General features: G+C 44.7%; 1 protein-coding gene across 1 annotated transcript; it reads left to right on the top strand.

The window, feature by feature from the left end:
• The first annotated feature begins 237 nt into the window (after positions 1–237).
• LOC145417521 (uncharacterized) lies at positions 238–9,273 on the top strand. Its single transcript, XM_080286230.1, has 3 exons — positions 238–456; positions 7,099–8,053; positions 8,420–9,273. Exons 1-3 carry the CDS (start codon positions 238–240, stop codon positions 9,271–9,273), a joined length of 2,028 nt encoding a protein of 675 aa, XP_080142356.1.
• The last annotated feature ends 3,437 nt before the right edge of the window (positions 9,274–12,710 follow it).

The raw sequence follows: 12,710 nt of genomic DNA, 5'->3' as shown, positions 1-12,710 counted from the left end.
TTCTTAATATGCCTCAACAGAGATAATGTGTTTTTAATATTTTTTAAATTATTATTATTAGTAAATAATAATGAAATGCGTGGCGTACAGCATAGTGCCCCCGGAAACGAGGTGCGTGATATACAGCATAGTGCCCCCGGAAACGAGATGCGTGATGTGATGTACAGCATAGTGCCCCCAGAAACACACCGACACCCCCACCCGGACCCTACGGAGTAGCCGCAGCTGATCCATGGGATGCCGTGCGACAACGGCATAAGTCAGCCTGGGCCGTGCGCCCCTGGAACACCCAGCCGTCGCACCGTCACCCTAGCAGGAAGAGGACACTACCTTTTGGAAGTGGGTCTGCTGGATCAGCTAGGGGTGGAGCTGCTCATTCAGCTCCAGACAGCTCCCCTCAGGAGACGGCCTACTGCCGCTCCTGCCATCACCAGATGGCTGATTGCCACACCAAAGGTGTTTCTCCCAAGTCGGCCTATTGCCGGTCCTCCCTCCACCAGAAGGAGACGGCCTACTGCCGCTCCCGCCTTCTTCAGACGGCCGATTGCCGCTCCGAAGGTGCTTCCCCCGAGTCGGCCTACCGCCGCTCCTCCCTCCGGCAGAAGGAGACGGCCTACTGCCGCTCCCGCCTTCGTCAGACGGCCAATTGCCACTCTGAAGGTGCTGCCCCAGAGTCGGCCTATTGCCACTCCTTCCTCTGGCAGAAGAAGATGGCCTACTGCCGCACCCGCCTTCGTCAGATGGCCGATTGCCGCTCCGAAGGTGTTGCGCCCGAGATGGCCTACTGTCGCTCCTCCATCTGGCAGAAGGAGATGGCCTACTGCCGCTCCTGCCTTCGTCAGACGGCCGATTGGCGCTCCGAAGGTGTCCAGAGGTGCGCTGATTCCCCCACTCAGGCCACGGCCAATTGCCGGGCCTTGGCACCTCATAGTTGTGCCCTTGGGCAGCCACGGCCAAAGAGAAGTGTCGACAGTGTCATCGCCTCAGCGTGAGACAAGAGCCCGGACGTCCAGTATCGGAGAACCCCAGCAAGGCCTTACGGCTTCCCCTGGCTTCCACTCCCTACACCTGGCCCTGGAGAAGACCCACCTGACGGACCCTGGTTCAGGTCGGTGCCACAGCCCCTCCCTGATGGCGCCCCTCGACTCTGGGGACCGCAGCTCTCAGTCACTCCAGACCCTCCCCAGGACGCCCGGGCATGATCTCTCCACGCCCACCAGGCGGCATAAGACCTCCACCTCCAGCCGAGACCTGCGCCAGAGATTCTTGGACCTGTTCAGCCCCAGTCCTGAGGGCCACACTCCTGGACCTAGCCCGGAGACTGCGGGCTCCTTTGCCACCTGCAGCCCTGGACGTGAGAGGACGCCCCTGCGAGCCGTCCCGTGCCCTCTCGGCACGCCCTCCCTTGGCGGTGCCCCTATCCCTGCAGAGTTGTCGCTGGCGTGTCTCCCTGCCCCCCCCACTATATGAGTGAATCAAGTTAAGTGTGGTGTTGCCCCAGAACTAGTGAAGTGACTTATGCTAAGTGTGACGTTGCCCCAGAATTAGTGTAACAGTGATACAGTGACTTAATGTATGTTGAATATCGGAGCGAGTGAAATCACGGGTGGATGAGTAAGGACGAGTGCAGAAACTAAGTTCTGGTGAATCAGACTCACGAGTGATGCCCTTGCAGAAAACCAGTAAGACTACTCCCCCGAGAAATCCTCTGTAGTAAATACACCCATGTCCTTTGTTACAAGAGAACAGTAGAGAAAGTGTCAATAATATTCTCCCGCTGGTATTACCGTAAACACAGTGAATTCCCAGTGTCCTCCACTCTCTCTCTTTAAGAATCTCCTCCCAGTGACTAGCGTGAACGTAAACGAGGAATAGAATCAATTGTCAAAACCCATTTGCTATTAGAAAATACTAAGTTTGAATTAATAATACTTACTCTTTCCCAATATTACTATAACTCTGTTCTGACCAGCCGCGAGTCACTCCCCTCGCCCCCCCCCCCTTGTGAGACTCACTTCCCGCCCTCCCACGCGCGCCTGTATTCCCTGTACACCTGAGCACTACTGTAGAATTACTGTGTTGGCATCAGTATCAGTTAAGCCAGTATCCTGCGAGATACTGATATCCTAGTTAAGGTTTTATTTCTTTGTCATATACTGTGTTGTAATATCTGCTGCTTTTGTCCTGTGTCTGACGGTGGTAATATACGTGTAAAGGTTATTGCCTGGAGTTTTTGTGTCCTACCTCTCTTTATTGCACTAAGCCCTGGTCTCGAAAGAGGACCCTGCTACACGTTAGGTGTTCTAGGACCGAGGAGTCGGGCCTTTTTCAGCTAGCATTACAAATAAATATACATTATTTATTAAGATTAGCATATGCAATTCCTTACAAAAACCATTAAAACATATTATTTAAATCAAATATCCACAGCTAATAATTTATTAGGCTGTGGATATTTGATTTAAATACTCTGTTTTCATGATTTTTTATATTTTGTAACGAATTACATATGCTATTTTATATCTATACTGAATTATTAAATAAATTGTCTTGACAAGAGAAAGAGAGAGAGATAAAGAGCATTATTCTGAGAGAGAGAGAGAGAGAGAGAGAGAGAGAGAGAGAGAGAGAAAGAGAGAGAGAGAGAATAAATACGGGAATGGCAAAGAAGCGTCCCTTTGAGTGAGGAGATAAGGCATAAACTTCGTCCCTCTTCTCTCTTATTCTCCATTCCTTCCCTCCTCTCTCTCTTATTCTCCATTCCCTCCCTCCTCTGTCGGAGAGAGAGAGAGAGAGAGAGAGTTGATGATACAGTAATCACGTGATCTTTGCCAATGCCTTGGTAAATATAGGATGTTTTTCCCGGACAATGACTTACTGTACCTCAGTCTCTGTGGGTGGTGGGCAGGTTGCTAATTTAGTAAGTTATTTAATTATACCAATATATATTTTACAGTAATTCCCACAAATATATGCAAACGATTTGCGCTAGCGCTTTGTGACATTGCACTTGCGCAAATTACAAATAATAGAAAATAATAATAATAAATAAAAGTAAGTAGGTATGCTGTTTTATTTAAATATCTCAATATTTTTCAGTAATTCCCAAAAATATATGCAAATGGTTTGCGCTTACGTTTTGCGACATTACACACGCTAAATTTTTGTCAGATTGCGCATTTGCGCATGCGCAAGGTAGTGAACTATGGATTGCGCTTTGCGCATGCGCAAGGTCCTTCTTCGTTTGCACTGCCCACCACTGGCCTACTTAAATACTGCACACAGAGCTGATTTTGAAGTTGCATTCCGACATGGTTTTGAGCATTCCAACCTGGGTATACCACCATCAGTGAACAGGTAACTTGAGATAGTTTTTGTTTTGTAGCTTTTGACCATCATGGTTTCTCTCAGTTGAACAAAATTGGGTATTAGCCTCAATAATATATAGGGAAGTAGACTGTAGCAGCAGTTGAACAGGGCAGTACTCCCAAGATGGATGGAATGCTGATGACAGGGAGAGCTGGAGCTCCCATTTCATCAGCTCTTGGGACTAACTTCTGACTCTCCCCTTTTGCTGAACTTTTCCAGTGTTTCAGTAACACAGAGAGTAGGCCAGCATGCTCTTCAATACAAGTTTCTCTGTCAACACCAAAGTACTTGCACATTACACACCACACATCCATTCCAAAATTTTGTTAAAAATGACATCACATCACCAAGCCTCAGAGTCTCTAAGGGGGGGGGTACCATAAAAGCCCCTACCAGCCGCCCCTCTCCTGGTGACAACCAAGTGAGATGCCTGGAACCGCTATCTGACTCACTTCTTCATTTCTGCAACATTCGTGGCCTCGCCTCTAACTTTCGCTCTGTTGAGCACCATCTCTCCTCCTTTAAACTTCACATTCTCTTCCTCACAGAGGCTCAGTTGTCTGGGGCAACTCATAGCAAACCCTTCTCTGTATCCTCCTACTTCCCTATAATCATTTCAATGCCAAGGTGGCTGATATGAATATGCGCTTGTGCTCCTGAACGTTTCATCTGATTTTTCTACTCTCTGGCTTCGGCTATCCTACCATTCTCTGACGAAATATTTCTGTGCTGTTTACTTATCCCCTGATTCTACTATGAAAAATTCTTTGAATCTTACTTCTAAGATGGAACACATCATATCAATTTCTCATTTCTCTGAAATCTCCATGCTAGGTGATTTCAATGTTCACTACCACTTTTGGTTCTCTCCTTTCACTGATTCTCCTGGTAAACAACCCTACATCTTTCCTATCCTTAATGACCTACAGGAGCTTGCACAGCACCTTACCCATATCCCTGACCATCTTGGCGAGAGTTCCAACATACTTGACCTCTACTTGACAACTATTCCTTCTGCTTACACTGTCAATCTATTCTCTCAGTAGGGCTCCTTCGATCATAACCTCATCAACTTAACCTGTCCTATCGCTCCAGTAAGGCCTGTGGACCCTCCCAAAAAGTGACAGCTGTGGCATTTTGGGGCTGCTGATTGGGAAGCCCTCAGGCAGTACTTCTGTTTTCCCTGGAATGATTATTGCTTCCATGGCTGAGAGCCATCTAAGTGTGCATTGAGCATTACAGAGGTTATCTCTTGGGCATGGAAGCATACATTCCTTTCTCTTATCCAGACCAATGCAAAAAAACAAAAAAAACAAAAATCACGCTTATTCTAATGCTGTCCACAACAAAGAGAAGACTACAAAAGACACTGGAACCAACCCACCCCTGAATTTCACCCTTTGTATGTTCTGCCCAGAATCATGCTAAGTCTTGTTCTTCACTCTGCTCAAAATAATTTCATTAGTACTAAATGGTCTGAACTCTCCAGCTCAATTTCCTCCCACTCCTGGTATCTTGCCAAAAACTTTTCTAACAGTTTTACCATATCATCCTTCCCTCCTCTTTTCTAATCTGATGGTTCTGTAGCCGTTTTTTATACGGATAAAGCAAACTTTTCGCTCAGACTTTCTCCTTCAGTTCCACCTTAGACGATTCTGGTGCTGTTCCTCCGTCACATCCCCCCTCTGACTTTCTCATGGCTGACATTAAAAATTTTTCATCTGACGTATTTTCTGCCATCACTGGCCTCAATACTGACAAGGCATATGGGCCTGATGGGTTCCCTCCTGTTGTCCTTAAGAACTGTGCTTCTGTGCTTACACCCTGCTTAGGCAAACTCTTTCACCTTTCTCTGTCAACTTGTACCTTTCCTTCTTGGTGGAAGTTTGCTATCATTCAGCCTGTCCCAAAGAAGGGTGACCATTCTCAATCCACTAATTATTACCCAGTTGTGTTAACATCCTGTATTTCAAAATTTTTAAATCAATTCTTGACAAAAAAAATTTAAGGCATCTTTCCCATCACAACCTTCTTTCTGATCGTCAGTATGGGTTCCACCAGGGACGCTTCACTGACGATCTTCTCACCTACCTCTGTCTCCTGGTCATCCTCCTTTCGGGACTTTGGCGAAAGCTTTGCCACTGTTGCACTTGACATTTCAGAGGCTTTCGATCGAGTCTGGCATAAATCTTCAATTTCCACACTGTTCTCTTACGGTTTGTATCCTTCTAACTGTGCCTTCATCTTTAGATTCCATCTTTAGTTTCCACTCTGGTCGTTCAGTAACCATTGTCGTAGACGGCCACAATTCTTCTCCTAGAGATATCAACAGTGGTGTTCCTTAGGGTCTGTCCTATCACCAACTCTCTTCCGTCTCTTCATCACTGATCTTCTAAGCTCTATATCTAACCCTATCCCCTCATATGCTGATGATTCCACCCTTCACCTTACCATTCACTTCCCGCAGTGTCTGTCTCAGCAAATACTCCAATAAACAAGGGATGAGGCTATGGCACACCTAATATCTGACTTGGCTGATATCTCTGATTGGGGTAAAAGTAATCTTGTTGTTTTTAATGCTTCAGAAACTCAGTTCTTACATCATTCAACTAATGAAAATTTTCTGCAAGAGTAAACTCTAATTTTTATCTATATCCAGTACAATCCTCATCATCTTTAAACATATTTCGGGTTTCATTCTTTCGGGATTTATCTTGGAAGGTTCATATTATCTCACTTGTAGAACCTACTTCCAAGAGATTAGGTGTGCTAAGCCGACTCCATGCCTTCCATACCTATGCACAGTTGTTAACTTTATACACGGGTTTTATTCCCCCTTATGCAGAATACAACTCTCATGCGTGGGGAGGCTCCCCACTTACGGTTCTTCTTAACAATGTGGAGTCAAAAGCTTTTCGTTCCGTTAACTCTCCTCCTTCAATGGTTCCCTTCAACCTCTGTCTCTTTGCTGCACTGGTGCATCTTTATCTCTTTTCTTTTGCTACTTCAGTGGTCACTGCTCCTTTGAACGGTCTGCTTGCATCCCTCCACCATTATGGCGGGTGTGTAGCACCCGTCTAGCAACAAACTCTCACCCCTTTCCTGTCCAACTCTCTAATGCAAGATTTAACCTTTACTCCCAGGCCTTCATGTATGCAACAGATCGACACTGAATCTGTCTTCCTCTGTCTGTATTTCCTGTTGCCTATGACCTCCAGTCTTTCAAATGCAGTGTGTCCAGGCATCTCGAAATGAACAAATCTTGAGTTTGGCTCTCTCTTGCATTTTGTTCTTCTCTTGGAAGGAACAGTTTTTGTGGGTTGGTGGCCTTTGGTTCCTTCTTCTTTGGAGGGAAGAATCTTATGGGCTTCTGGCCTTTGGCTCCTTCTTCCATGCACTAAAAAAATAAAAATAAAAACAGGATTCTTGTGTGTGGAATATTTCTGAAATAGTGCTTAGCATACCACCCTCCTCCTCTCGGCTCATAGTGGCAAAGCTCATAGGTCTGTACCCTGGGTTACCCCATTTATTAACTTTTGAAAACACCCAGTCCGTCAGTTTTAAGGGACAATGGGCACCAGTAGGTTAATATACTCTACCAGTTAATTTTTCTGTATGGCATTTTATTATACTCTACCACTTTATTTCATCATATGGAGCTTTAATATACTCTAGCAGTTTATTGGTACATGATGATGATGATTATACTAATATAGTGTGATCCGGCAGGTTGATGCATTGGACGGCCATGGCAACACAGCACTGCACACAGCCGTAAGTGAGGGTTGGCGTGCCGGGGTGGCAGAGCTCCTCAAATACGGGGCTTCACCAAACACACACAGCAACACCCCGGCTCAAGACACGCCCCTTCAGAGCGCAGTTCGACTTTGCAACACCGAGGCTGCTCTCACTATGCTTGACTACCATCCTGACCTGACTGTAGTAGACAGTGAGGGATGGTCTCTGCTCCACTTGGCTGCACGCGCTCAGTGCCCTGACATTATACGCCGCTTGGCCAAAGAAATGGCATGTCAGGATCTACTTCACTCAAGTACCTCTCAGGGTTACTCAGTATTCCATGCTGCCCTCACCAACGATCCAAAGCAAGTGAAGGAGGATGCTGTGCTGGAGATAATGCAGACTTTCTTTGAGGCTGGAGTGGATGTGAACTTGCAAAATAATCTAGGGGAGACACCTATATATCTAGCTGCATACCTGAAGCTCTCTAGGTGTGTGGAGTTGCTTTTAACTTTTGAAGCTGACCCATTGCTTCTCACAGCCACCGGGCAATCGACAGTGCATGCAGCTTGCAAAAGTGGCTGTGCTGCAAGCCTTAAGCACCTGCTGGACACTGGCAAAGTCTCTGAGCTCCTCCTCAAACGAGACAACAAGAACAATGAGCCTTTCCACTACGCAGTCAAGAGCAGCTCCATAGCCTGCTGTGAACTCTTGCTGAAGAATGGTGACCACCTGACTCAAGTGGATGCCTCTGGTGTGTCCAGGGTGAACCTACTGATGGAGTTTCTGCCCAGTGCATCCCACCTCCTCACCAGCTTGTTTGACGCAAGTATCAGTCTGTCCTCAGAGTCTCGCTACCACCAGGATTTCCACATCACTTTTCACTATTCCGGGATATTTCCAGATAGAGAAAAAGAGACCCAGAGTTTCCTTATTGGCTGCCTCAGTAACTCTAAGGCAGAGAACCTCCTAAAACATCCACTTATTGAAAGCTGTCTTTGCTTCAAGTGGAGCAAGATAAAATATATCTCCTATTCCAGTTTTCTGTCATATTTTTTTTTCATTGCGTTGCATACAGCATACATTTTATCAGTGTACCAAAAGTCATCAGTAATCCAACAGGATTTTTTCAGCTTGACTATATTTCGTGTTTTACATATTCTGATGTATCTTTTAATTCTGTGCCCTGAAATTGTCACCATCTATGCAAACCCACTGAAATACCTCCATCGGTGGGAAACATTGACAAAGGCCATTTCACTGAGTGCTTCAGCATGGGTAGTATTTTCTCACACTTTCCTGAATACCTTAGAGCCAGTACAAGTGAGCTGCAATGCAACTGCAGGTTCTGAAGATAGACCTACATTTATACCACTGTCACTGACAAAACAGGTTGCTGCTGTATCTGTGTTTTTCGGCTGGGTCGAGTTCATGATGCTGTGTGGTAGCCTCCCAATTTTTGGTTTGTATGTGCTCATGTTCACACGCATAGCCAAGTCCACCATCAAGTTCATTATAGCTTTTGCTTGCCTCTTAGTTGGTTTTGCAAGTAGTTTCAGTGTTCTGTTCTGTAATTTAGAAGAGTTTGCCACCTTTGGGACTAGCCTTGTGAAGACACTGATGATGATGATCGGGGAGGTGGATTACTCAAAGCTGGTGGATCCAAAACCAGCCTACATAAGCTATCTAATTCTCGTTGTCTTTCTCTTTCTGGTATGCATCCTCATGACTAACCTCCTGGTGGGTCTGGCAGTAGATGATATCTCTAGCTTGGAGAACATGGGAAAGATTGAGCGGCTCTCCAGGCAAACCACGTACATCATCACCTTTGAGAAAACTGTCAGGATGGCCCAACACTCCAAGCTGTTTCCGTGGTTTGTGGTCAAGGCTTTGAAATGGCTATCACACATTAGTCCCCCAAAATGTGTGTATGTGAACAGAAAGATATCAAGAGCATGGTTTAGGAAAAAACATTACATTCCCTCCGACACACTCCAACAAGCTATTAAAATTGTGTATCCTGGGGATACACAAGAAAAGGATGTAATTAAGGAACTGCACCAGAAACTTACAAACATCGAGAAAATGCTTTCTACAAATCTCTCTGAGCTCACTGCGCACTCTGGAAAAAAGAGCACCAAAATGGAAACTACTGAGGTGCATTGAAAACTGGGCTGACATTTCAAGCTGTGTTGCTTCTTGTCATATTGCAGAACTTGATATTTTTATGTTTCTATAATGTATGGTGGTTGTGTGACTGAGCATTCGAATCGGGATGACTGTCGTGCCTCAGGAGCAGTGTTTCAGATACTCTAGAAATAACTGGACGATTTCTGTCGTGCAAAATGCCGTCAGGGGTGGATTTCTGTCATGTTAAATGCCGTCAGGGGTATAAGATAAATGGATTCAGACCCGAATCGTTACAATAAGAAAATCCAGACACAGCTTAACCCCAACGACCATACACGTCATCAACGCACGCACTGTGCTTGTGACCTGCAAAGTCTCAGTCAGCAAGTGTTATAGCCACCTACACAAGCAGCCGCAGTACTGGCCCATCTCTCACCATGGTAACGCCTCCGCCACTGTTCCAAGGCCGTTTCTATGTGAAGGCCTGGGTGTGAGATTGGTGATGTCACAGGATGAGTCGGATGAAGGCCGTCTCTATGTGAAAGCCTGGGTGTGAGAGTGGTGACGTCACAGGATGAGTCGGACCTCCGCACCGCCACTCGCTTGTTACTGTCGCTCATGCTACTTATCTTGTTCCTTCGCTTTACATTTATTGACTACCTCCTTATAACTATTTCTCTGCCAGCACTTACCTTTGGCAAGTATAATAATATTTTCCATTAGGTTTAGGATACACCGACACTGTAAAGAAAATTAATAATGCTACTGAAGCTTCGCATTTTTATTGTAAGAAGTGCATGTAATGGGTGTACGACTACTGTATGTAGAGAAACAGACTTTACAGAACAGAAACAGTCTGGTCATATATAGTTTACTCTGCCAAAGCAGAAAAAAAAAAAAAAAAACGAAAAGCAGCAAAAACTTCTATCGTTTGAATTATGTCAGTTGATATCATCCAGAATGTGTAGGGATGCCACCAGCTTATTTTAAGGTATTTCAGGAAGATAATTATGTTTGGCTTGGTGAACACTGTTAATATTGTTACATAGCCTATGATTTCATCATCCTTTGTGTAATTTTAACGCACAGTATGCCGCATGTTTGATCACGAGCGTGTTCTGCCTCAGTCCCCCCCTTCTACCGTTATAGTAGAGTAAGTCGTCCTTTCAGTTGTTCAGAGCGGGATTTTCAGCTCTTTGTCCCCATGGCTTCATTTGCGCGTCCTTCTTACAAGTTGTATCAAGCTCTGCTGGCCCCTATATAATGAGCTCAGTCTCTGCATCATTGCCACTTAGATCTACTCCTCATTTTGTTCACATCTCTGTCCTCCCTGTACAGTTATTATTGTGAGTTCTCAGGAAGTCTCCAACCATCTAGCAGCTGTGTAATTTGAGTATAAGTGTTATTGCATTTTGTTCTTGTACTGTATAGCATAAGTTGTTAATTCGTAGGCCTAGTGATATTTTGTGATTCATTTGAGTGGATGTTAACCATCATTAATAATATTTTGTATCTGTAATAATTTATCTTGCATTAACTGTGCATTACCCAGTGTGTTTTCATTTTATCAGGGCTGACTTAGATAAATTTACTCTTGCTAATTTCGTGTTAATAGAGGCTATTGCAGTTAACCATATATTTAACCTGTTTTTTGCCATTACATTATCCTTATGAGTCCTGAATGTTTTGTTGTTAGTTTGAGCATTAAACTTTAACTTGTAATTTTACCTAACTCTTTTTGTTTTGAACCTGGAACTTTACGGGACAGTAGTGATTTTTAGTATTCTCACTTAAAGTGTACATTATCTTTCTCTGTTCTGTAACAATATACATTTAAGAATAAGATAATCAAAGCACAAACATTAGTCTATCTATCTATTGCCAGATGCCTTAATCACTTAAGGAGTGGCCACAAACAAATCGCCTCCATGTCGCCCTGTCCCCCGCCATTTCACTGCCCTGCTTCCAGCACACACACCCGTCTCTCATATACCTCTCCACTCCATCCCTCTATCTCATCCTTGGCCTCCCCCTCTCTCTCCCCCCCTCCACCTTACATACACTCTCCTTGCCAGTCTCTCGCTCTCCATCCTCTCCACATGTCCAAACCACCTCAGTGTCTTTCCTCTAACGTTTCCTATCACATCCACATCCACACCACAACTTCCTCATTTGTCAGTCTGTCTCTCCATGTGACTCCACATGCTCCTCTCACATAACTGATTTCCACTGCTTTCACTCTTGATTTCTGTCCCTCCAACAAGGTCCAAGCTTCACTTCCATATGTCAGAGCTGATATCACAATACTGTCATGTAGTAGCTTTTTCACCTCCATGCTCACTTCTCCTTTTCTTATCATTGCCTTCAACGAACCAGCAACCTTTCTTCCTTGTTGCACCCTTTCAAGCACTTCCCCCTCCAAACTTCCATCCTTACTCATCACACTACCCAAGTACTTAAATGCACTCATATTTTCCATTTCCTCATCATCCAGCCTTATTGTACATTCAGTGACTTCATTTCTCTCGAAGACCATAAGTTTACTCTTCCTTACATTCACCTTTAAATTTCGTTTCTTACACACTCTCCCAAACTCATTCACCAAGCCTTGCAACTCCCCTTCGTCATCACTTAACAACACAGTATCATCTGCAAACAACAGTACAGGGAGTTTCCAAACACTGCCCTCTCTCAATAGGGCCGCTCTAACATCCACTGTCCTACCTTGCATCTCTTTTATAACCCCATCCATATACAGACTGAACAACCATGGAGACATGACACATCCTTGCTTCAATCCAACCTTCAAGCAGAAAAATTCACTTAGTTCACTATCCACATGCAATACAGCCATAGCATCCTCATACATACTCTTCACGGCCTTCAACAACTTCCCATCTACTCCATATATTCTTAATACTTTCCACAATCCCTGTCTATCCACCCATTCATATGCTTTCTCCAAATCCATGAAGGCCGCATGCAACTTCTTTCCCTTCTGTAGAAACTTTTCCACTAAAGATCTAAGGATGAATATCTGATCTACACCTCTTCCCTTCCTAAAACCTCCCTGTTCTTCTCCAAATAATTCTTCTGAAATTTCCCTAACTCTGTCAATAAGTATCCTACCATATACTATTCCTGTTACACTAAGAAGACAAATGCCCCTATGATTACCACACACTTCCTTTTCCCCTTTTCCTTTGTACAGGGGAATAATTATACCTGACTTCCAATCTTCCGGGACTCTACCTTCCTCCCAGGCCGATCTGCACATTTTCCACATCCATTCTACTACTATCTCTCCTCCTTGCTTCAGCATTTCACCACACACTCCATCAATTCCTGGGGCTTTCCCCATTTTGACTTCACTCATTGCTTCCACAACTTCCATCCTATTGATTTCTTTCTCTCTTCTCACATCCCTCCTTCTTCCAGCCATTCCCCAGCCACTTATACTCGCATTACTTTCA

This window comes from Coenobita brevimanus, chromosome 110 (assembly GCF_032717465.1).
Source record: "Coenobita brevimanus isolate Jiangsu-jjx chromosome 110, ASM3271746v2, whole genome shotgun sequence".
Taxonomy (NCBI): domain Eukaryota; kingdom Metazoa; phylum Arthropoda; class Malacostraca; order Decapoda; family Coenobitidae; genus Coenobita; species Coenobita brevimanus.
This window is presented reverse-complemented; position numbering and strand designations above follow the sequence as displayed.

What these genes read in the sequence shown, in the direction of transcription:
- LOC145417521 (XM_080286230.1), top strand. Translation starts at nt 238, where the DNA reads ATGCCGTGCGACAACGGCATAAGTCAGCCTGGGCCGTGCGCCCCTGGA. An exon ending in GGCTGATTGCCACACCAAAG is followed by an intron (nt 457 to 7,098) that starts GTGTTTCTCCCA and finishes GTGATCCGGCAG; the next exon opens with GTTGATGCATTGGACGGCCA. An exon ending in TTTCCTTATTGGCTGCCTCA is followed by an intron (nt 8,054 to 8,419) that starts GTAACTCTAAGG and finishes TGAATACCTTAG; the next exon opens with AGCCAGTACAAGTGAGCTGC.